This window comes from Bos indicus x Bos taurus, chromosome 19 (genome assembly GCF_003369695.1).
Source record: "Bos indicus x Bos taurus breed Angus x Brahman F1 hybrid chromosome 19, Bos_hybrid_MaternalHap_v2.0, whole genome shotgun sequence".
NCBI classification, from domain to species: domain Eukaryota; kingdom Metazoa; phylum Chordata; class Mammalia; order Artiodactyla; family Bovidae; genus Bos; species Bos indicus x Bos taurus.
In genome coordinates, this window is record NC_040094.1 from 35,610,728 (window position 1) to 35,634,867 (window position 24,140).

The window sequence follows — 24,140 nt, forward strand, 5'->3', positions numbered from 1 at the left end:
GCACAAAGGCTCCAGAGCCACCCAGCCTTGCTCACCCGCCTCCCCTCTGGGCGCTGCCTCCCCAGCACTGTCCCCACACCCTGAGTGTGCTTGGAGGAGGTGCTTGTCACCTCCCCACCTCACGGGTAACACCAGCGGCGCTCTCAGCTCTAGAGGGTCCTAGGGTCCTCATGGCCTCCACCTTGGAAAGCTGGCTGGGCCCCTGAGGAAGGGTCTGCCCGGGACAAGAAGGGGCAGCCAAGAACCTAGGAGCCACTCTAAGCAGTCACCAGCTGCTCAGATGCAGACACAAAGAGGATGGAGAAAGCTGACAGGAATGTTTTATTTCTCTACCTGTAGTGGGGGAGGGCAGCCCTAGTCTAGGAGGTCCCCACACTCCAGGCTGTCCAGCTCGCTCTGCACGTGGTCGACGTACTGGTTGATCTCCTTCACACGTTTTCGGTTCCTCATGATCTCATCCTTGTGAATCTGAGGGCAAGGCGGATCTTGAGCCTGTCTGCCTGAGTCTGCCCCATCTCCACCCACGTGTGGCTCCACCCCTGGTCTCCAGGGTGAGGTCCTGCCACCTGCCCTTGCCACACATCTGCTCACCTTGTCCAGCAGGTGTGTGCACCAGGAGTTGACCCTGGTCACCAGCTCATCCTCGCGATTGTCAATCTTTAGGAGGTGGATGTCATGCGAGGCCCCAACTGCGTTAACTATCGTGTCTTTGTCAACGAAGAGCTGGGAAGGAAAGAGTGGGTGAAGGGCCTGGATCCACCCTGAGCGCAGAGCTGCTGAGCCGGTGGGGAGAGGGGCTGAGGTCTCTGGGGGTGGAGGCGGAGCCTGCTCTGTGTCCCTACTTTCTTGCTGTTGGCCCAGCAGTGCCAGTGACAGGGCAAGGGCCCCCGGGCAGCAGGGCAGTCCCCATGGGGAGCGTGCCCTTCCCCCAAAGAAGATAGGACCAGCCCTGTGACTTCACCAAGGTTCTCAAGTCCAACTTGCCTGAAACCTGCCATCAGGTGGGAAATGTGAGGCCAGCCAGGGGTCTCGGGGCTGCTCTGAGGACAGAAGGTGCCATACGCCAATGGGTCTCTGCAGCTCTCATGTCAACCCAGTAGGCCTGGGCTCCTGCCTTCATGTTCCCACCCGGTTCCCCACTGTGGATGACACTGTGGGTCGGTCCCCCCCACCCCCACCCCAGGCCTGGCTGGAGGTCCCCGGAGCGGCCAGACAGAACCCCGCAGTGCTTCTCCAGTAACTAGAGGGAATCTCAGACCTTAACCTCCTTTGTAGTCACTGCGTCTTAGAAAGTGCCAGAACCCCCACTTTGGGAAAGCAGGCTGTCCCAAACCCAAAAGGTTTCAACCAACCTGTCAGTTGAAACCACTTAGTGGTCAGGAGCTCCTCTTTAGTGGGGCCGCTCTGAGTGCTTTACTTGTTAGCCTGTCACCTGCCTATCTCCTCTTCTGCAGGTGCGAAATTAACGCTCCCGGAGGGGTTCAAGCTTTCCGGGGGGCGGGCCCCACGACGCCACCGCCCACCGGGCTCCGCCCACTGGGCTCCAGCCCCGCCCCCCGCAATCACCGAGCGCACGTCGTCCGGCAGGTCCTCGTCCATCTCGCCCTTGACTATCTTCTCCAGGATGTTGATGGCGATCTCCAGGAGCTTCTCGTGGTGGTGGTTCTCCAGGTCCCGGCACTGCGCCATCGTGCAGCCGGAGTTAAGCCAAGGCCGGGCCAAGCAGGCTGGAGCACCCTCCCCTGCACTGGCCCAGCTTGTCCTCCCCTTACGGGCCCTCCAAGCCCTCCGGCTCCCTCCACACCCCTTGGGGTCCCTTCTGGTTCCCTCCCCCACAGCCCTTTGTCCCCGCTGCTTGCAGCTCTCACTCTCCGTTGTATCCTAAAGGCCTCCTCTCAGAATCCCTTCTCCCCATCCTCTTCTGCCCCCTGAGCCGGAAACGTCCTCCCCATCTCTCCAGCTGATCCCTCTGGTCCACCCTCTGGTCCTCACTTAGTGGACTCTCCCTCAGGGAGGGTCCCGACCTCCGCTCAGCTGCTGCCATCTCTCTGACAGCAGGATTGGGGTCAGGAGGACAGGGGTGAACTTCAGGGCCCTGAGTTCAGGTGACAAAAGGCCGGGCATGCCCCACATGTCAGCCCCTAACCTGACATTGATCTGCTTACAGATGACTTGTCAGTGGCATCAGCATAGAGGTTGCCTACCCCTGGGCCCAGCACCTGCAGCATGGGCTGGTCCGGGGGGAGGATTCTGGGGTGGTCTCCAGGTGAGGTCACTCCTGAGAGAACAGATGGCCAGGACTCGTGCTGCAGGCAGCAGCCTGTGGAGCAACCCGCTATCTGGACTTCTGCTCTAACAAGGCGCCTTTGTGCTCGGGGTCAGGAAACACTCCTTAAACGTTCCAGAGGGTTGGCAAACCTCCACCTCTTGAAGGTGGGCTTCCTTCCTCGGTGAGAATGGGAGGTTTTACAACCCCAGTTTCAAAGGTGGAGATGCCCATTAAGCAGGGTCCTGTTTAATCTCACCTTGGTGGAGATACAGATCTTCCTGTAAGTCAAACGGGGCATAGGCAGTTCTGGTAAAAGTGAAGTCTGATTATAAAGCGCTGGCTTTTTACTCTCTGCCAGTGTGTCTAGGGCTCTGGTGGAGGGAGTAGGCATGGGAACCCACAGGGGGCCACCTGGAAGAGACCCCACTTATTTTCATCTTTCGTAAGCAGTGCAGAAGCTCTACCCTCTGTGTCTTTGGTTTAGAATGTGGGCGCCTCCCCGTGGGTCTGGTGGTGGGCACCATGTTGCGGGCAGAAGCCCCTGGCCCACAGTGCCTCCCTGGAGGGTCCTCAAGGAAAGGATATAGGCTCTGGACGTTCTCCACAAAGAGTCCCACCAGGTCGATGATGTTCCTTTCAAACATGTTTATAGTCTCCTGGAAATGATAAAGAACACGTTGTGTTTAGACGTGAACTCTGCACAGACTCAGACACGACTGAAGCGACTTAGCAGCAGCAGCAGCAGCCGCTGACTTCACGCCAGAGCCACAGTGCTGCTTACGGCTTACCGGGTCGTGACCCAAGACCTTGAAACTGCCTGGCCTCACAGGGGGTGGTGACCACCTTCCCTCAGCTGTCACCCTCCAGCCTGTTCTCTCGCTCACCCCTCAGTCTCAGGGCTTTAGTGGGTGCCTTCTCCAGGCCTTAGCCTGTGCTGTCTCTCTGCTCACCCCCCACCCCTCCTCAAGTATGCACACACAGAACTCTCCCACTCCCTGGGGCTTCCCAATGGCATCTGGACCCATGGACTGTAGGCCATCAGGCCCTTCTGTCCATGAAATTCTCCAGGCAAGAATACTAGAATGGGTTGTCATTTCCTTCTCCAGGAGAGTCTTCCCCACCTAGGGATCAAACCTGAGCTTCCTGCATTTTAGGCAAATTCTTTACTGTCTGAGCCACCAGGGAAGCCCCCTGCCTCCATCACCTCCGCAGAAACAAAATGAAGGAGTCGCTAGGAGCTAGGCTGCCTGCCAGCTCCACCACTGTCTGCAACTCAGGGAAAGTCATTAACTTCCCTGGGCCTCAGCTTCCTCTTCTGTGAAATGGATTTCTTCCACATAGGTTGTGGTGAAGCAGGAATGGATTTCTTCACACAAAGTACTTTGGGAGGTGCCTGGCAGAGAGGAGATCCTTGGGAGTGCCAGCTGCTCCCTAGGCCTCTTGCTTTCAAGGCTCCCACCTTTCTCCGTGAGGGTGGCCCTGCACAGCTGCATCCAGTGCTCGTTAAGGCACCGGCCTCACCCAGGTGCCACGGGGAGGGCTGCTGCCCCTGACTCGCAGGGTGGTCACTCCCCTGACCTGCCCTAGACTCCAGGGGCCGCAGGGTGGGCTGAGAGCACGGGGAGGGCAGGTTGAGTCTGAGGACTGCGGAAGCCGAGCTAAATATACATCTTTGAAATGTGTGTTAACACTCTTGTAATAAATGAAAATAGAGTCATTGATGAGACCTAAAGGAAACCAACCCTGAATACTCATAGGAAGGACTGATGCTGAAGCTGAAGCTTTGGCCACCTGATGTGAAGGGCCGACTCTTTGGAAAAGACCTTGTTGCTGGAAAAGATTGAGGTCAGGAGGAGAAGCGGGCGAGAAGAGGATGAGATGGTTGGATGGCATCACTGACTCAGTGCACATGAGTTTGAGCAAACTCCGGGAGATAGTGGAGGACAGAGGAGCCTGGCAGGCTGCAGTCTATGGGGTTGCAAAGATTTGAACACAACTTAGCGACTGAACAACAGCACTGAAAAGCAAGGGTTCTACTGATTGCTTTTTGGCCATTAGTAAGACAAGCACAAGTCCTGGAGGACTGGGGGGTGATAGAAAGGGGACTCCCTGCTTGGGAAGGTTGGGAGCTACTGCCTGAGCCCTGATGCTAGCGGGCCGTTTTCAGCGGTGCCAGAGCCCCCATGGGGAGCAAGCTCTTCTCCGAGACACGGCAGGAACCTCTCCCAGTCTGGTGGGTCACTGTCTCTGCCCAGCCCGTTCTGTTCATCACTGTGCTCAGGGCCCAGCCTTGGCTGCTTGGCTGCCTGCTGAATGCACAGGTCAGTCTGGCTGCCCCAGATCAGGCAGCAGCGCTGTTAGGCTCCTTGCTCTGCCCTGAGATACGGTAACTACAAGTGGCAGTGCTGGCAGCCTTGGCTCCATCCCAGATCTCCAGAGCAGGGGTGGGGTGGGTGGAAAGTGGGGGTCCACTTTGTTTTTTGACAGCTCTGTGGGTCTAAGCAAAGACTCTCCCTGCCAGGGCTCCAGGCTCTTCCTGGGTCAGGCGCTCACTCCAAAGAGACGAGCTCAATTCTTGTGCTGCACAAGGACCACTGGGCATCTCAGTGACTGGAAAGTGCTGGAGGCACAGAAAGCTCTCGTGTGGGCCGCCGATTCGTACCGGAGGGTTCTGGCCCCCAGGAGGTGTGGCCTTGGCGGGTTCTTTCACTGCAGCCGTGGCTCACCCTCACAGCCACACCGGGCCCTTTGTCCGATTCCTGCATTGGAGCTGCACCCAGCCCACCTCACCTCCAGCTGCTCCACCAGCTGCATCTCCAGCGTCATGAGCACGTTGAACAGCTCCGTGATGTCCTCGCTGTACTCCACTATCTTTGTCTCGATGCTACTCAGTTCACTCTCCTCTCGGATGGCATTTAAACTCTGCAAACAAAACTGTGCTTTAGGCAGAAATCTACGATGAAGTGTAATTCCTGAAATGACAGGCGATGGTTTGGTTTTGTGGGTCAGAACCTGGATTCTGGGGTTGGCCCACATTCAAGTGTCAGGTCCACCCCCTCCATGCAGGATGGAGGTGGTCAGAGCAGAGGCTCCACCAGCCAGGGACTTATTGGAGGTGGAGGGGACAATAGCTTCAGAGTCACCTGGACCTGAATCAGGACCAGGCTGGGTCACTGTGTGACCTCAAGTAACTCCCATCTCCTTGGGTGCAGGGGCAGAGAGCCTGAGCATCACAAAGCCAGGGGATGGGGTGGCATCTCTGAGGTCTTGGCTCAGTGGGGCTCTGATCAGGGAGGGGTCCACGACCAGCGGGGCAGTGAAGAGGGTTATCACACAAGGTTGGACCCCCACAGTGCCCCGTGAGCACACAGCTGCCAGCGGTAAGCAGACGCAGGTCTGTCTGTGAAAAGAGGTGCTAGTGGGCTGGACAGCATGGGTAGTCGGAGCCGCACCCAGTACCAGCCATTCACTAATGAAGGGCCTGGGGGTTCGGCTGCTGGATGCAATGTCAGTGGAGTGACCCAGCAAGACTGGGGGTGAAGGGTGCTTGTGGTCATGGCCGCCCCATCTGGAGGAAGGTCAGGCTTCTTCCCGAGCTCAAGCCTGACATGAAAGCAAATCCTGACAGAGGGAAGATTAACATGTAAAATATAAAGCCATGAAAGTACCTCAAGAAAGAAAGGGGGGGGGGGCTTTAATAAATAATCTCAGAGTGGAGAAATCCTTTCTAGGTGTGACTGGAAGAAAATATTGATAATTTCTACTACATTATTTTTTAAAATTCTGAATGTCAGAAGTGCCATAGACATAATGGTAAGACAAATAGGAAACAGGAAAATATTTGCAACTCATTTCACTGACATAATTTCTCAATCTATAAAGAGTTGCTACAAAGTAATCTAAACAACAACAACAAAAAAGAGACAGAAATAAATCAAAAACCAAATGGGTGAGGGCATATTATAAGAGCCTGGAAGAGAAGGCTCGGGTCAGCTGCCTAGTCGGAGGCGACATTTGAACATCGCCATGGTGGGGGCGTCAGCTCTCCCTGAAGACACGCCCCAGACCTGGGAGCTAGGTCAACCAGTGCGCCCGGGGCTCCAGGAGCACTGGCTGGAGGACGTCCAGACATCCCAAGCCCAGTGGCTACAGGGACCCAACGTGATGGGGATGGGGACTGGGAGACTCGGCTGGCCCAGGGGCAGCCGCCAGGGACGTTGGCAATCACAGTTCTGTGAAATCCTCCCGTTTTCAATGTCAGAAAAACGCTCAAAACAGTTTAAAACCCTCTTCAGGCCAAAGGCAATACATGTGTGAACAAACGAGCTCCTGCCCTGAGGTCTGAAGCTCTGGCTGAAGGTGTCTCTCATTAGTGGGAACCCTGGAAGGCCTGTCAGCCTGACCTATGTCACCAGGGGGGGGCGGTTTTCCTCCTCTTTAAACTAAGTCCTTAACCAGCTTCTCACTCCTTTAACCTGGATGCTGTGGGGACTCACTGGCTTGCTGTGCCAGTGGTTTTTGGAGAAAAGCAAAGTCCATAGCTTTGGCTGCTGCTACTGCTGCTAAGTCGCTTCAGTCGTGTCTGACTCTGTGCGACCCCACAGACGGCAGCCCACCAGGCTTCCCGTCCCTGGAATTCTCCAGGCCAAGAACACTGGAGTGGGTTGCCATTTCCTTCTCCAATGCATGAAAGTGAAAAGTGACAGTGAAGTCGCTCAGTCGTGTCCGACTCTTAGCAACCTCACGGACTGCAGCCTACCAGGTTCCTCCGTCCATGGGATTTTCCAGGCAAGAGTACTGGAGTGGGGTGCCACTGCCTTCTCCATAGCTTTGGAGCAGGTCAGTAATCCTGTCTGCAAAAGCAACATTAACTGAAACCACTCTGCCGGGTACACACGGCCCTGCTTGCGGTGCGGCCCCTCTGCACAGTCTGTGGCTCACCCTGCTGTAGCCCCAGGAGAGGTGCCCAGAGCAGCGCTGACCCCTAGGAGAGGAGGGGGCCTGGCTTCCCAGGCTGGCACTCACGTGCAGTGGTCATCCTCTTTGTTGTGACCACTGGGGTAATGAAACCACCGAGGCAAAAAGTCATGGAGACCCCACTGTGAGCCTGGGATAGTGGAGGAGCTGCAGTGGGTGGGACAGGTAGAAGCCTGAGTTGGTGAACTGGTGAACAGGGACAATGACCAAGGAGGGACTGGGCCTCTGGCAGGTGGGCACCTGCAGCGGGAGGTGGGGAGGGGGACGGGACCCACCAGCAAGTGCTTTTCCTCGAATTTGGCAATCTTGAGCTTGCCCTGCTCCTGGTTTTCCTGGATGGCCTCCTGCACACACTCCATGAAGGTGTCTAGCTCTGCCTTCCGCTTCTCCTGCTGCTTCAGGCCGTACTCAAAAATGTTCAGACAGATGATGACAAACTTATCCTTGTAGGTGAACGACTGTTAAGGAAGCCTGCAGCTGCCCTGGAGGGTGGGCTGCCTGGGGGGTGGGCTGCCTGGGGGGTGGGCTGCCTGGGGGTAGCCTGCCTGGGGGTGGACTGCCTGGGATGGACTGCCTGGGGGGTGGGCTGCCTGGGGGGTGGGCTGCTTGCAGTGGACTGCCTGGAGGGTGGGCTGCCTGAGGCTGGACTGCCTGGGGGTTGACTGCCTGGGGGGGTGGGCTGCTTGGGGGTAGCCTGCCTGGGGGTGGACTGCCTGGGGGGTGGGCTGCCTGGGATGGACTGCCTGGGAGGTGGGCTGCCTTGGGGGTGGACTGCCTGGGGTGGGCTGCCTGGGGGGTGGGCTGCCTTGGGGGTGGACTGCCTGGGGTGGGCAGCCTGGGGGGTGGGCTGCCTGGGGGTGGGCTGCCGGGGTGGGGGGCTGCCTGGGGTAGCCTGCCTGGGGGTGGGCTGCCTGGGGGGTGGGCTGCCTGGGGTGGGCTGCCTTGGGGGTGGACTGCCTGGGGTGGGCTGCCTGGGGAGAGGGCGCCTGGGGGGCGGGGATCTGCCTGGTGGGTACAGCCAGGTCGGGGTGGCATGTGGGCCTGGAGGCAGAGCCACAGTTGGGATGGAGTATAAGGAGGTGATCGGGCATCTCCACCCTCAGCCTGAGAATTCAGGGAGGGTCTTGGGTAGGTGGCTATGGTGACAAGTGCCCATCAGTCACATCCTCTGGGGGAAGGGATCAGGCCCAGCCTGCAGCCCCTAACCATGCAACACGTCTCCCTCTGCAAGCTTGACTTCCCCAGCTGCAAGCCGGGGTCTGGGACAGCACCCACCCCGCGGGTGGTGACACGGTTGTAAACACTGGGTGCAGAGCACACAGCAGGACCCGGGAACAGCTAGGCTGCATCCCCGGCAACCTGGGCCCTGCCGACCAGACACCCCATGTGTTCTGACCTGGTCCTCGCTGCCCTGGGTGCACTGCCCTGGGGCCCAGAGGGGTAGGGGACTCCCCCTGGACTGGTGGCCGTGATCTGGAAGGATATGCCTCCAGGAGCTCGCCCACTCCGGGCAGGTGGGACAACTTGCTGCCCTCTACGTCCTCAGCATACATGCTGTCGAACAGGAAGGTGCCATTTAGCTGCTCTACGAAGGCTGCCTGTGGTCAGAGACACAGCGGGCTTCCTGGGCAGGACCCTGTGCTAGGCACTGGGGCCATGCATGCCCAGCCCTTGGGAAGGCAGGCAGGGATGGGCAGGCGAAGGGCTGGGTGAGGCCAGAGCTAGAGAGGCAGAAAACTGAAGGGTGCCCTCAGCTTGGTCCTGCTGAGCAGGGGCACCCTGGGAGAAATGAGCATTCCCGGGGAACTGGCCAGTGGGCTTAAGGACCAGGGACTGCTCTGAAAAACCATTCGGCACAGAGTCCCCCGCCCTGGAGCTAGAGCGGGGCCCGGGGGCCGTGGGACAGAGTCGGGGGTGGGGCGACAGGTCAGCGTGACTGTCCTGACTGAGGCTCCAGCGGCCCAGAGACCCTGCGTACCAGCTGTTTTCAATCAAATGACAGGTTTTGGGGGCCTGGGCCCTGCCGACCTTCATGAACCTGCCGGAGACCGGGTGAGGTGGGGCGGGGCGGGGCGGGGCAGGAAGGGCGGGCGGAGCAGTGGGTCCCCGGCGGGCAGCCGTTCACCTTGTGCTCCTCCAGCTCCTCCCGCCGGGCCTGCTCGTCTTCTAGCCGCGCCTGCATCAGGTTCTCCCGGTGCTTCAGCTCGTCGATGCTGTACTGGTGCTTCATCTCCGCCAACTCTTTCTGTAGGAGAAGCGGGAAGGGGCACCGTTACCCTGGGACCAGGGGTCCCTCGGAGACGCTGGCCTCCCCGCATGGGCGGGGCCTGGACAGGAGTGGCTTGTTTTCCCTCCCCCACCCTTCCCAAGTATTCTGAGCCTCGGGTAAATCAGTGTGGGTGCCGCAAGGGCAGGCTGAGCGAGGATGTGGGCAGTCTCTGGGGTGGAGGCCCCCTGCAGACCCGCTGGCTCCCACACCTTCCCCAGCTGGGCTCTGGCCCAGTTTTAGGGATGCACAAGGGGAGAGCTGCAGTGGGGGGTGCGAGCCACAGGCCTGGGCACAACACTCTCAGCTTATTCTCAGCATTTGAGCCCCCGTTGCCCTTCAAAGTATTGCCTAAATGCAAAAAATAAGACTTGACAGTCTTGAAATTAAAATTTTCACAGTCCTGTCCTGTTCCTGGACAAGAGAAGGGCGTGGTTGGGGAAGGTGGGGCAACTCTCTGACCCCCCTGGTATCTGTGGACCCCCAGTCTCTGTGGATCCCCACTGGTCTCTGTGGACCCCCCTAGAAAGGTTCCTGCGAGCAGAGAGCTCCACACTTGGAAGGCGGCGCAGCAGCCAGGCCAGCAGGGTCAGCACAGAGACCCGGGGACCAGCCAGCTCTCCCCGTGCCCCCACATCACCTCAGGGCCTCCCCCAACCCCAGACACAGGCTCCTTCCTCCCAGGAAAGGCAGCAGCTTCTGATGGGGGGATGGCAAGTCCCCCACCTCCTCATACCCTGCTTTCATCCCATCCTGCTGCCAGAGGCCTCCTGTTGGGCGGGGTTTTTTTCCCCTGGGGGCAAAGCACCCACAAACTGGTCACACGGCAAAGGGTAAAAAGCTCCCAGCAGGGGTGTAGGACAGAGGCAGGGGTGGCCTGGCCAGGCAGTGGACGGCGGGGGCAGGGGCTTCCTCATGGGGTGAGGCTCCCGCAGGCCTGAGACCCTGGCTCTGGTGCAGACCAGTTGGGCCCAGCTCTCCGATGGCCCCCTCGGCCGTGGGGTCCTGGGGGCATCTCTCTGGGGTCAGCGAGGTTGGCACTTTGGAGTGCTACCATGACCTTTCAGTGTCACTCCTGGGGTCGCCTATTGTGGGGGTGAGTCCTGACTCTGCCCCGAGCTGCTGAGCCCACTGAGGGCCGACTCTCACTTAGTCTCCAGACTTGTTCACGGAGAAGCAGATAGAGCAGGACGGCAGCGAGGAGGCGGGAGGAGGCCCAGGACAGGGCCCGGCCAAGAACGTGTACCACAGTGACTGGGGCCGTTAGGGTCAGGAGCCTCCAGGAGGGGCCGCTTTCCTCTCCTCCCGTGGACGTGGCCCTCCCCAGATGCCCAGAGCCTGGATGCTGACCCGCGGAGCCCATGTCGAAGGAAGACTACCATGTGGTCGTCGAGGCGCCGGAAGTCCAGGTACACAAGGTCGGGGAGGTAGGCGCAGATGAACATCTTGTAGTCCTCATCCTCGGCCACCGGGTTCCCGGACAGGCTGAGCGTGCGCAGGGCCTTGAACCGCCGCAGGTAGATGATCTGAGGGGAGAGCGGGCCTGTCTCCTTTCTCTTCCCTCTGCCCACGCTGGGAAGCCACAAGGAGGAGCCGCGGTCTTTGCCAGGGGTCCCACACTCTGGGGGCCCAGTCTCCTCGTCTGTGAAGGGGCCGCAGGGGTGTCACACGCAGGTGTTGAGAGGACCCAACGCCACAAGGAGCACCAAGAAGAGGGCTGGCACCCGCTCCCCAAGCGCCCGCTGTCCCTCCGCCCTCCGCTCTCAGCACAGGCGCCCTTTCCACCCGTCAAGTGCTCTGAAAGGCCCTGTGCCCTGAAATTCAGCAGAACCTGGATCTACTGGGTGGCAGCTTGTGGGACCACCACTAACAACCATTTAATTTTCCTGTTGTTAGTAACGGGGGACATTCAGCAAGACCACCAGCCCCCTCATCGGACAGCATCTCCTCCCCTGTGCTAAAGACAGAAGAGAAACCTGCTTCTCTTCCTTCCTGAAGGGATTCCCTTGTCAGTTGTTTATTCGTTCAACAAACATCACAGAGCACCTGCCAGCCTGGGGACACAGTGGGAACAGAGCCTTCAGAGCAGGAGCTGACACTCTAAGGGCAGGGGACAGGAATGCTTCAAAAGTCAGCCGAGGGACTTCCCTAGTAGCACTGCAGATAAGAATCTGCCTGCCGATGCAGGGGACACAGATTCCATCCCTGGCCCCAGAAGATCCCGCCGAGCAGCTGAGCCTCCGTGCACCAAGGCCACTGGGCCCACGCGCCTAGATCCGTGCTCTGCAACAAGAGAGCCACGACAGTAAGAAGCCAGCACGCCGCATCTGGAGGGTGGGCCCGCCTCCTCCGTCTGCGCAACTGGAGGAAGCCTGAGGAAAGCAGTAAAGACCCAGAACAGCCAAAAAGAAATGTTTTTTAAAAGTCAGAGTCATTGCTGTTGGTCATAAGTACTCGAAGAACTCGAGGGGGGCAGGTAGGGAGGGAGCCTTAGGGACAATGATGGGGGTGGGGTTCCATTAGGATTTGAGCCTCTGAACTCTGAGGAAGCAGCGGGAAGAGCAGTGGCGAGTGTACTCCCAGGAGCAGCACAAGGGAAGGCTGTGCTGTGGGAAAGAGCGTGGCCGGTGCCAGGAAGCAGGGAGGGGCCAGGAGGTCTGAGATGATACTGAGAACAAGGCCAGCGCTGATTCACCCGAGACCTGATGGGCGGCGGTCAGGAGTTTGAAAGCTGTCTTAGGGAAATGGGAGCTGTTGGAGTTTTCAGGGTATGTGGGGTGGGGCAGGGGGTCAGGACCTGATTTCATTTTAAGAGCTCTCCCAGTGAGATTCCAGTTTTCGTCTTTGGGATCATCAAAGCAAGAAAGGTCTGGGAGCAAAGTGTGCTGTGGGTGGTTAGAGGGACAGGACTTCTCGTCATTGCTGCTGGGTCTGTAAGTGGTTCCACTTCTATAGATGGCCACGCAGCAAGACCCATCACAATGAGAAAATGCCCTCGGACCCAGCAACTCCACCTGGAGCAATTCATCTCCCACAGGGGCTCATCCAGGTACACAGTCAGCCCCGATTAAAGACATCCCCAACAGCCTGTGTGTGACAGCGTGAGGTCGGAGAACACCTCAGCGTCCACCCATGGGGGCTGGAGAACTCCATCCTGCATAATCTAGGCAATGGAATGGCCTGTGGTGTAGAGGGCACCAATGACTTGGGTTGGGGGGGACGACCCAAGGCAGGCTCTGGAGAGTAGCTGGACAGGTGTGACAATCGTGTGAAACATTTCGACAGTAAGATGTCTGGAAAGACACATGTGCAATTTAGGAGCAGCTGTGGCCTCTGGCAGGGGACACGGGCTGAGGTCAGGAGCGAAGGGCTCTGCTGTGCATGCCCTGAGTTCTGCTGAGTCAGCCACTTGCTTTTAATTCAATTAACAAAATGAAAACAAGCCTAATAAATACATAACAGGAAAGTCTATAATCAGATGTAAGAAACTCAGGGCAGGTAAGGACTGAAACCAGAGATGCTCTGGGCTTGTCGGCCATGAAGCCAGCGCCCCCTGCCTGTCTCTCTGGGGACCAGCTGCACCTGCTTCTCCTGTCTTCATGGGGTGGGGGGTGCGTGCCTGGCACCCAGCATGCCCTGGGGAAATGGGGACAAAAGAACAGCCCAAGCCAGGGAGGGAGGGGGGTGTTCACAGCAGGGTAGGGCACGGCCTGAGTCGGTGTCCCCTCCCTGCCCAGGCCTGGATCTGCTCAGGGTCAGGGCCAGTGTCTGAGGATGACAAGTCAGAGGCAGTCCACTCACATACAGGCTCCCAGGTGCTGGACCTACCCAGGCAGCAGCAGATCTAAGCACTCAGAAAGGTTCCCACAAGCACGATCTAGGGCTGTTTGGGGTTTACCCTTAACTGAAAATTCCTGAATAAGCACCATTTCCTCCATAGCCCCTCTGTGCCGCAGCTGCCCTACATGGACAGACTTGACCCTCACGATGGCCTGTGGGGTGGAGTGCTGTCTGTCCTCAGGAACAGATGGGCACTGAGCCCTGGATGCTGAATTCCCGGCCCAGGGCCTCCCCCCGCCGGTCCGTTGCTCTAGCTGCTCTGCCTGGGGCACTGCCCTGTAGCCTCTGCCAGCCCTGCCAGCAACCTGAGGCTGCTGTTGGTCTCTGTCCCCATTGGGCACAGGCCAGATGCCCCACAGGCAAGAGGGCCCCCCTCAGCAATGTCTGCTGAGTGAGTGGGGGTGGGGCACACACACACCCACATGCAGGCCCCCATGGGCTAAGCTGGTATTTGAATGTCCTTGAATCCAGATTTCCAGCTTTTCTAGGATGGGGTGGGGGGCGGTGGGGAGCTCCCCCCATGGTGCCCCCCACCCCTGCCAGTGCCCATGCTCACGTTCATCATGTTCCCAATATGGTTGTTGCCCAGCGACAACACCTGCAGCTTGACCAGCGCGTCCAGTGAGTCGATCTTGCTGATGCGGTTGTTGAACAGGCTCAGATCCTCCAGGTTGACCAGCGTGTCCAGACCCTCGATGGCCTCGATGTTGTTGAAAGACAGGTCTGGAGGATGGGCCTGGCTTAGGGGGACTTTCCTGGAGCTGACCCCCCACCTCGGCTCTACTGTCTCCTTCCCGGTCACAGAGGCAGGCAAAGGCTCCCATCTGTGCGGCCCGCGATCTGGGATGGAAACTCACTGGGGTGGGGTCAGCACATCTTGGGGAGTGGGAAACCCTTGAGGCCAGGCCACCCCACACTCCAGGCCCAACCCCAGCTGACCTGAGGACTCTCTCTACTCCAGGTTTCTCATCTTTGGGAATCAAACTGCTTTTTGCCACTGCAGTGTTGGGGTTTGAGGGGGTTGTGGCTGCAACACTATCTTGGAACACGGATGGCCCCAAGGCCCAAAGTGGGAACTTTTCACGAGCTTTCAGCTAAAGCCCTCGTGTTTAAGGGGCTCCAGAAGTCATTTAGCCTCCCCGGCCCCTCAGGGGATGCTGTCCTGGGACACTACCGCCCCGTGCTTTTCCTTGTTTCACCCTCACAAGCAGAGGTGTCATCACCAAGTCTTCAGGATGAGGGAGCCAAGATTCAAGGGTGCCAGGTGCCCAAGGTCAACAACACATAAGGAAAGTGAGGTGCAGGAGGTGAGCTCACATATCCAGAATGTGTTAGCAGCTCGGCAGAGTGGGGCCTGACTGGGTTCCCCTACTTCCTTTCCTGCCAGGCTCTGTTCTTTGCAGACAAGCTGGTAGATGTTTAACAAAGGGGTGGGGGGGGGGCAGCTAGGATTTGTAGCACCTGCAGATTGCTGTGGTGTAAATACTCCTACTGCCAGTGTCAGGCTACCAACAGGGCATCCCTGAGTGTAGAGTTGGGACAAGATGTGGGCAGCAGGACTAGCCGGCTCCAGCTTACCCTCAGCACTGTGACAGCAGACTGGCCACCAGCAGGGCCTATGCATGTGGAGGGGGGCCGGGCTGTGGGTACAGAAGGGGCTGTGGGTACAGAAGGGGCTGTGGGTACAGGCAGGGGCCATGGGTGCAGTCAGGGGGCCATGGGTACAGGCGAGGGGGTGCTGTGGCTTTAGGGCAGGGCTGTGGGTACGGGGGGGTGCTGTGGGTACAGTCAGGAGCCATGGGTGCAGGCAGGGGGCTGTGGGTACAGGCGGGGGTGGGCCGTGGGTGCAATAGGGGGATGTGGGTACAGGGGGGCCGTGAGTATGGCAGGGCCGTAGGTACAGGTGGGGGCCATGGTTGCAGGCAGGGGGCCATGGGTGCAGGCAGAGGGCTGTGGGTGCAGGTAGGGGGTGGCTATGGATTCGGGGGGGCTGTGGGTGCACTGAACCATCAAACACCCTCTCCTCACCCCACACCCCTGCATCCCAGGGCCCAGCTCCTCCCAGCTGTGGCTGTATCCCTGGGTGACCATCACTGGACAGAGGCTTTCCTGCTTCCAGCAGATAGAGCACCTGCTGGAGGGGACCAGCACTGGGCCAGCAGGGAAGTGGGGCTGCGTGGGGCCTCACCCAGCCAGACCAAGCGCGTGAGGTTCTCCAGGCCCTCGATCTTCTCAATGATGTTGTTGTCCAGCTGCAGCTTCTGAAGGCTCTCAAACTGCCAGAGGTTGTCGATGCGGAGGATGTCTGAAACAATGGAGGGCGCGCCCAGGTGGGTGTCAGGGTTTAGTACCAGTGTCATGGGGGCTGGATGACAGATGCTGACTGTGGGAGAGGCCCCAGAAGCCCCGTTGCCTTCCCTGGGGTGCCAGGGACCCTGGAAGTGTGGGCCCAGCTCTGCGGAACTCAGAGTCCCTGTTAGTGCTGGTGCTGGGGCCACTGCGGGCCACACTGCAAGATGGAGGCAGGTGGGCCCTCCAGGGCAAGGACTCACACAGCTCCCCCTCGAAATGCCTGGGCTTGGTCAGAGGGCACAGCAGGGCCCCCCGGGGTGACAAAGGGAATCAAGGCTACAGGGATGGCCAGTTGAGCATTTTGGGGGGTGCTCTGGCCACAAGGACCCTGCATGTCTCTACCTAGAATTGCACGCTGTGTGTCTGCCCAAAGATGGGGGCCCATAAGGGGCAGAGAAATGGCCCCCGAATGTCCATATACTATGAGGGGAGGAACTGCCCACACAGAGGTGGGCTCCTCACATCACTGATCCTGAGTCCTCTGAAGACCAGCTCCCTGTCATGCGGCTGACTGCCCCCTTGTTCCTGAGGCAAGCAGACCCTCTGTCACAGCCACCAAGAGTGCCACCCTCACTCGATATCAAGTCTAAAACCACGCATGCTGGTCTTGTGCCTTTCAACCCAGGTGGCCCAAATACAACCAAGGCCCATAGACTGTGGACCGTGTATGGAACTGGCTGCCCGCGCCCGCCCTGCCCGGCCCCGCCCAGGACACGCACTCTGGAAGTCCAACTGCAGGGACACGACGTCCTTGAAAAGAATGCCCTCCTGCTTGGCCAGCTGCCCGGCCTCCTCTCGTGGGCCCTGCTCCCCTACGGCCAACTTGAGCATGTCATCGTCCATCACTCTGGGCTCCATGTCGTACAGCCGGTTCATCCTTCCTGGAAAACACCAACACCCTGGCTGAGGCCGCCTCTCCTGCCTCCCTTTGAGGGCGGGGTCTGGCCAGTATCCTTTCACTGCATCATGGAGTAATGTTGCGGCCATGACGCTCTGAAGGCAGGCCCCTCCCACTCTTGGCTGCTAAACATGGGCCTCCCCAGACCCCCACTGGCCTGGTGCCCACCAACAGTGGCGCACCCCTTGTCTCCACAACCAGGCTGTGACCCTTACCCTGGCCCCAATATCCATACTGATCCCTTTAGCCTCTGGAGCTCAGCTGCCTGCAAAGCCGTCGCCATCTTGGGCCTCTGGCTTTCTGTGCCCACCCTTGTTGTGTTTCTCGGCACCAAGCACTGATCACAGTCCTTGGTGGCCCCAGCCAGGCCCGCCAGGCCCGGCCCCCCTTCCCTGAGAGCCTCACCCTCTGAAGGTGGCCATATCTGTAAGCATCCCCAACCACAGGTGCCCAGGGTGTAGCCACTGGTACACACAGACTCAAGCTGGCTGTTCGTGACCCTCCCCAGAGAGATGTGAACTAGGGCCACAGGACAAAGCACCCATCAGCGCTGGCTACTTGAGCTGGGAAGGCACTGGGAGCTAAGGGCTGGTCAGGGACATGGTGAGTGAGAGAGTAACAGGGCCTGTGGAAGATGGACAGACAGAAGCGAGAAGGGAACTTGATCCAGGAAAAAAGATAAAAGGACAGGCAGAGGCTGCCTTCCCCTCGCTGACTTCCCAGCCCCTCCTTCTCCAACCCCGGGCCCCTGGACCTCTGACCCCAGGCCCCTAGACAGGGCACTGACTTCACGAGTTAAATCCTCATTTCCCTAAACTAACCCAGGAGGTATCTGTTGCTACTGGTCCAAAGGGATTCGGCTGAGGCACAGCGGGGTGGGTCACAGACGAACCCACACTGCTGTTCTTGGTTGGACAGAGCCATGGTCCTGGGCAGCTTGACCTCAGTCCATGATTACCAGCCCTCCTAGCACACCCAGAAGGGCTGGACCCTGTGGGAGGGCACATGCTACTGGAAACGCCCTGATTCTGCCTCGGAATGCTCTGGACGTTCAGTCTTTCCCCTACTCTCCACCCCGTTCTCACCTGCCTGCTGGCTTCGCTTCCTACCTTGGCCTTTGCATGCCCACGCCAGGCCTCCCTGCCCCGCTGGTCCCTGATGATGCAGCCCCACAATCGACTTTTTATTCCATCGAGCGCTGCTGGGGAGACTCCTGGTGTTGGGCAAAGTGGGGCAGGCCTGGCAATCCTGCACGGGGTCTCAGAGACCCCCTGCCTGGCTGCCTCTCCCCTACCCCGCCATGCAGCTTGTGCAGTTGTGCATCTTCTGTTTCTGGAGTGTCCACGAGCCTGGTCCCGGTGGCCCCAGAGCAGGAACAGCCTCCCTCTTCCTGCACCCACTTCTCCTCTGAGTCTCCCCTCTTCCTGGGTCCTTCCACACTCTCTCATCTCCTTCAACTGATTGACTCAACCCCTGAAAGACATTTCTAGTCCTCTACCTCTCTCTATCTCCCCATTCTATGGGGACAATTTTTCTAAAATTTCCCATAACTTGACACCAGCTTCTCTCTGGGGAAATTTTAATGTGCCGTATTTGGCAGATGCTACTTGAAAGTGTTTGTGCTTCCCCCCCCCCTTTTTTTCCTTTACAGACAAGTGCTGTGCTTTGGGAAATGATTCATACTCTGATTTCAAAACTTTGGCTGACTTCTCATCACTCCTGTCACACAAGGGCCTGGTCCCTGAGCCGGGTCGAGCCTGCTTCCAGTCAGGCCCAACAGTCATCACATGGTGTGGAACATCTGTGTTTGTTACATACACCAGAGCTGGATTCGCACCCTTGGGCAACTGACTTTGCTTTCCAAGCCTTCGACCTCCTATCTGTAAAAGATGGGTAACTCCTCCCTCCAATATTTGTTTAAGATCATTTATTTAGTCCACAAATGCGCAACGAACAGCAACTACATGCATGGATAAGACTCGGTTAGTGGGTTTAGGAGTATTGTGATTCATAGACCTCCTTACCTCTGTTTCAGACCCAACTCAGAGGATCATGAAGTGAAGTGAAGTGAAGTCGCTCAGTAGTGTCCGACTCTTTGCGACCCCATGGACTGCAGCCTCCCAGGCTCCTCCGTCCATGGGATTTTCCAGGCAAGAGTACTGGAGTGGGTTGCCATTTCCTTCTCCAGGGAATCTTCCCAATTCAGGGATTGAACCCGGGTCTCCTGCATTGCAGGCGGACACTTTACCCTCTAAGCCACCAGGGAAGCCCTACAAACCTTTAACTATAAATTATGACAAGTCTGTGAGTGTAGGGAACTATGAGAACATACTTGTGGGGACCTGGGCTGAGACCTGGAGGATGGGCAGGAGAGGAGGAGGAGGGGTCTTTAGGGTGAGGGTCCTGAGCTGGGAGAGGAGGAGGCAGGTTCCACCCGGATGCCCAGAGTGGCAAGGCCTCCAGGGGTGTTGTGATCATCCCAGGATCCCTAGGAAGCTCCAAGGCATGACGAGGATGTGACGTGATCAGAGTTTAATTTGGAGAAGCTCATTCTGGCTTGTTGCACTGAGAATGTCAAGAGTCAAGACATGACTGGGCTGCAGGTAAGAAGTGGGTTTGAGAGACCTCTAGGAACGTAGTTTATGTGAGGGACTGACTCTGCAGTTTTCAGGTAAGAAAACGGAAGCTGGTTAAGGAGGTCAAGTGACACCCAAGCTGACAGACACATCCTGTGCATGCGGAGGTAGGAGGTCAGAGATGCAGAGCTCAGGCTCTTAATCAGACTCAACTGCACCCCCATGCTGTGGGTCATTGTCACAGTTCACACTGTTTCTCATAACCGTTCCAGGTTTGCTCCAAACCAGGACAGTCCTCCCCCGGGGGGGCGGCGGGGGGGTGGGGGCGGGTGGAGGGTGGGGGCGGTTTATCAGTACTTCCCCACCAGCCGGGGCTGCTGTTGACTTGCCTGACAGTAGTGTTGTTGTGGGTCGGGAGAACAGCCAAGAGCCTTACACCTCCTCACAGAGAACCAGATCCTGAATTGTCCAGCGAAACAAGGACTTGGCATCAACTGGACCTGGAAAATGGAGCCCCTATTGGCCGTGAATTGATAAGAGAAAACCACCCTCTTCTGAGTGCTCACCACGCTCTGGAGTAACGTTCATGATCAAATTACAGGTCTGGTCTGGGAGCCAGCAGAGAAGGGAGCCCTATTGGCCTGACTGTCCAGACGGGGAAACTGAGGCCTGGGAAGGGAGCTGCTGACGGGGCATCCACGTTCCAAGCCAAAACCCTTCACTAAGAGGAAGGCTAGCTCTAAGGAAAAGGAACAAGGTAGCGGCTGTTGAGAGGTCGGGCAGACGGTCAGTGATGTCCTCCTGAAAAGGGATCAGTGGGCCGGGTACCTCTCTCTGGCCCGGAGGCCGGGGGTGGGACCTTAAAGGTCTCGTTGGGGCCTGCGCCCATAGGAAACGCTTCCCGAGCTTCTCTCCCCACGAGGCCTGAAGGCCCTGACCGGCGTGGGGCGGCCCGCAGGCTCCTTCGTGAAAAGGTCAAGTCCTTCAGCAGCCTCTCGGCTCCGGGCTCTCAGCTTCTCTGGCACAGTCCGCCACCTGCTCGTGGTAGCCGAGCTGGGTTGCTAGGAGAACCAAGCGCCTCACTCCGTTGCTAGGGGGAAGTCAGGGAGTAGACATCCTGGGTGAAAGTTGACGGCCACGTGATCATATTTCTGGGCGGGGAATGTCACCCAGCACCAACCAGCCTTAGAGAAAACAAATGCTTGTCCAATCAGCACTCTCCCTGGGCGGGGACCTTACTAGCCCCGCCCTCCCCTGCCCTCTTTTTGAGTGAATGATTTGATTTTTGTCCAGTAACAGTAAGGATTCACTCGATTGACCAGTACATAAATGAATCAAAATACACAGACTCTCGTCGGGAGGCGGGCCAGGGGAGGTGACGGAAATTCCTGTGACTTAGCTAGCCACCCCGCCCAATCGGACGCTGCGGGGTGGGCGGGACTTCGCGGAGGGTGGTGTGGTTACCAATCGGAAGAGGGCAAGGCAGTTCTCGCCCAATAGGGACAGGCGGGGCGGGGCCAGCGGCGGGCACCGGCGTTCCAGAGGGTGGGGCGGGGGCAAGTGTCAGTCAGGCCCGGAGCGCGGCAGGGGACGCGGAGACCCGGCGGCTGACGCGCGCGGGCCGCTGTCGAGCCGTCCGCCCAAGATGGAGTTCCTCCTGGGGAACCCGTTCAGCACGCCGGTAGGGCAGTGCCTCGGTAAGGCCCCCCACCGCGGCGTCCCGAGGCCTGGGCGGTGCTCCGCGCGTTGCTGCGCGGTGGGGCCCAGCCCCGCGCCCCAGCCCGGCCGCCGCGGTCCCAGCGGGCTCCCTGTCCCGGGCCCGTCGGGCTGAGCCACTCTCAGCGGCGGGGAGCGGGGAGGCCGGCGCGCCCCTGGGAAGGTTGGCGGGGGCGGGGGCGGCCGCGGCCGTGCCGGTTGACGACCGGAGCCAGGGCCAGGTAGCCTTGCCGCCGACTCTCCCCGTGACCTTGTGCGAGTCGCTGCCCTGTCAGGTCTGAAGTTCCGTCTGTCAGAGGCGGCCCTCATGTCTCTGGAGCTACTGTCTGCCTGGTGGCTGTCACTTCCCAGCGTCCTCAAGTCTGCCGACGCCGGCCTTCTGGGGGCAGGTGGAGAGGGGATTACTCGGGTGTGCAAACCCTCTGGGCGCTCCGGGCACCGGGATGACCAGCATCCCTGTGAGGAAGCCCGAGGTGGAGGTGAAGGACCACCAGAGGCCCTCCCGGTGAAATTTCCTGACTGACGAGCAACGTGCCTTTTCACCCAAGGCGGGAGCTCACGCCAGGCGTGATCCGTCAAGAATGTGGATTGGTTTGTTTTAAAACTGGGTTTCTCCTGGTTGGTGGAAAGACTGGTAAAACGCCTTCTATGAGCAGGGACCTTTGGCGTCCTTATGGGCCTGGCTGGATTAGGCTGGAGTGATTTCCCTATTTCCTGCTTTGTAAATTTCCAGCTTACTTTTCAGCCTTTAGTGGGCCTGTGAAATTATTGACGCCTCTCCCGTTGGCTGACTGGCACCTGGGAGCCTGCCTTTGCTCCCTGGTATAGGGTCTCTGATAAGGGGTGATGGACACTGGGCCCTGGAGGGTCTTTTCCCACCTTTTTGGAGGTTTCCACCTCCCTTTCTTCTTCCTCAGGTGCTCTTTCACGGCATCCGTATTCCAGAAACTCATTTCTGGTATTGAATTCCAGGCAGTTGTGGAAGGGAGCCAGTAAACTTGGGGGGATTTTTTTCCCCTTTTCTGTCTCCTTTATAATAGGACGCTCTGTTACTACCTTTGAGACACCAAGGTAGCTGATGAGGGATATAAGTTAAAGGAGATTTTAAAATATACAAACATAGAGGATGTACGGGTGGGTAGCAATGAAAAGAGCATGACATTTCTCTCAGGAGGACCTGGGGTGAATGTCGCTTTGCCCATTTCAGCTGTGGGGCCCTGGAAAACGGTGCAGCCCTCCTGAGCTCCCCACCTCCTGAGGTGGGGGGCGGGGAGATTGACTTATTTCCACTTTGGAGAGGAGATGGGGGACCGCAGGCCCATCTGTGACCAGGCCCAAAGTCCACCGTCCCTTAGGACACTTGACCATGAAGAGAATGGGGCCCCTTCGTTGCCAGCCAGTGAGCCAGCAGGTGAGGCTTCGGGAATTTCGCAGCTCAGCTCAGATAAGTGATTAGAAGCCAGAATAGGTTCCAACATGTGTTCTGTGCTGTTGGGACAAAGTGTAAAAGTGACCCTCACGACATTTAGTGCTGTTCGTGTTCTTGAGAGGTATATGTGCCAGGGGTTGGTAGAAGGGAGGGAGACGCAGGAGTGAAGCCCCAGCAACAAAGCTGGCTAGTAGGAGCAGCAGGCTTACCTCACACGAAGCAATTTGACCACCGTGACTTTCTCCTGAAGCTGTTCTGCATGGTGAGTTTTATTATCCTTTCACCTTAAGATGAGGAAACTGAGGCTTAGTGGGGCAGAAGCATGGCCTACAGAGCTGTCCCAGCGCTCAAAGGGTTGATGGGGTCACCAGAGGGAACAGAGACTCGGGGGGCAGTGGTGACCAGTGGAAGGCCACCATAGCCAGTGCTGGGTTGCCTTGTGGGAACGGGAGAGCTGTCAGAAGGCTGGCACACTGCGGGGAGCTGGGCCTGGGCTGTTGGTGAGGAAGGGGAAGGAACCGCACTCTCAGAGAAGAGACCCTGTTCCGGGGATGGGTGGAGGAGGTGGGTGGCAGTGTGGCCCCCTCTGTGGTCCCCTGTCCGAGTGGAGTGGAGGTGGCTGCGGGGCATGGGGGCAAGTTGGGTTTGGGCCCAGGATGGAGCCCTGTCCTGGGTGGGTGACATCGAGGCCGCATTCCTTACTGACCTCAACTCTCAGTCTCTCTGGACCTCATTTTCCTCCCTCAACAGCTGCTGGGGCTTGTACCTAACTCACCCCATCTGTCTAATTCAGCAGGCATGTTGAGAGGGTGCTGGGTGCCAGGCCGCAGGATAGAGATGTTAAAACACTGCTCCGAGGGGCCTTCTGTAGCAGTAAGGCACCAGCCCAAGTGTCCTGAGCCGCAGAGCGTTGGGCTCACTGTCTGGGGGTGCGTGGATTGGCCTTTTACCCTGCCTCGGGGCTGGCCTACTGCATGCTTCCCGGGCACTGTTGGGTCAGACACACGGAGAGCTGGCAGCCATACCCCAGCTGACATCTGACGTGGTTTCCGGGGCTTCCCGGTCTCCCTGCTGCCCGTCGTCCTGGGAGGTGGTTCCCGAATAGAGGCCCCGGCTTTGAGCCCGGAGGCGCCGTGGTGTATACGGCTGAGAAGTACCCAGGAAGACTGAATGCTTCCTTGCGCTGCCTGATGCTCTCTTCTGAAATGGGTTTCAGAGGGTCCTGTGTTAACAGTTGTTGTGTCCGGGAACCACAAGCCAGGTCCAGGGTACTCGGCAGGTCCACAGCTCTCCTGTGTTGGCTGGAAAACGTTTTCAGATCACCCTTTTCCAGGAGTAAAGTTTGGATTCATTTAGATGCGATCAGTGAGGAGTTAGTTAATCCCGACCCGAGTGTTGGAGGACCAGCTCCCTCCCACTCGCTGCAGGGTCAGTGTCCAGGGCCTGGGTGGTGTGGGGTCTTGACTGCTGCGGGAGCCTCCCCATCTCCTGAGATGGCTGTGAGCTTGACGAGCCAAAGTGTTTGTTCCGAGAGGAGTTAGTTACCCAGTGCGAGGGGGCGGCTTCAGGGTTTTATTTAGTCTTCCCAACCCTGTGAGATAGACAGGATAAGAACGGGAAGGAACTTACAGTTTTAAAGCACCTACTTGGTGTGAACTGCACATGGGATCTCCCTGAATCCTGAGTGTGATGATCATCCCTGTATCGCTTCTAAGAAACTGGAGCTCCCGGAGGTTAAGAGACTTCTGCCAGGTCAAGGCCAGAGTCCGGCGGAGAATCCAGTCCTGCTCTGGGCTTCATTGTGGGCTGGCATGTTG

At 58.3% G+C, this 24,140-nt stretch overlaps 2 protein-coding genes across 11 annotated transcripts in view; one reads left to right on the top strand and one right to left on the bottom strand.

Annotated features, from left to right (window-relative positions):
- Positions 1–298: 298 nt before the first annotated feature.
- DRC3 (dynein regulatory complex subunit 3) lies at positions 299–20,329 on the bottom strand. 3 transcript variants are annotated; one of them, XM_027518766.1, is made up of 14 exons: positions 20,007–20,329; positions 19,568–19,678; positions 16,424–16,585; positions 15,541–15,657; positions 13,909–14,075; positions 10,892–11,038; positions 9,372–9,491; positions 8,732–8,844; positions 7,522–7,696; positions 5,060–5,191; positions 2,855–2,925; positions 1,567–1,690; positions 592–723; positions 299–468 (listed from the first exon to the last, which is right to left on the bottom strand). In XM_027518766.1, exons 3-14 carry the CDS (start codon positions 16,578–16,580, stop codon positions 355–357), a joined length of 1,569 nt encoding a protein of 522 aa, XP_027374567.1. In that variant the 5' UTR covers positions 16,581–16,585; positions 19,568–19,678; positions 20,007–20,329; the 3' UTR covers positions 299–354. The 3 variants fall into 3 exon arrangements, with proteins under 3 accessions (XP_027374567.1, XP_027374566.1, XP_027374568.1); XM_027518765.1 differs by lacking the exon at positions 19,568–19,678 and having other exon boundaries at positions 20,007–20,269; XM_027518767.1 differs by lacking the exons at positions 19,568–19,678; positions 20,007–20,329 and adding an exon at positions 18,627–18,703.
- Positions 20,330–20,682: 353 nt separating this feature from the next.
- TOM1L2 (target of myb1 like 2 membrane trafficking protein) overlaps positions 20,683–24,140 on the top strand; it is a 71,574-nt gene continuing 68,116 nt past the window's right edge. For 2 of the 8 annotated variants that reach the window (XM_027519279.1, XM_027519275.1), the window contains exon 1: positions 20,714–20,875. In XM_027519279.1, coding sequence (XP_027375080.1) covers positions 20,824–20,875 — 52 coding nt within the window. In that variant the 5' untranslated portion in view covers positions 20,714–20,823. Of the gene's footprint in view, positions 20,876–24,140 lie in introns of all 8 variants that reach the window. The other 6 variants (XM_027519281.1, XM_027519282.1, XM_027519280.1 and 3 more) reach the window with 5 other exon arrangements.

Excerpts from the sequence above, each read along its gene's own strand:
- DRC3 (XM_027518765.1), bottom strand. The coding sequence starts at position 20,067 with ATGGGCGCAGGCCCCAACGAGACCTTTAAGGTCCCACCCCCGGCCTCC. Across the intron at positions 9,492-10,891 it reads GGCGCCTCGACGACCACATG|AAAGAGTTGGCGGAGATGAA; the intron begins GTAGTCTTCCTT and ends CTTCTCCTACAG. Across the intron at positions 7,697-8,731 it reads GTGGGCGAGCTCCTGGAGGC|CTACAAGGATAAGTTTGTCA; the intron begins ATATCCTTCCAG and ends ACAGTCGTTCAC.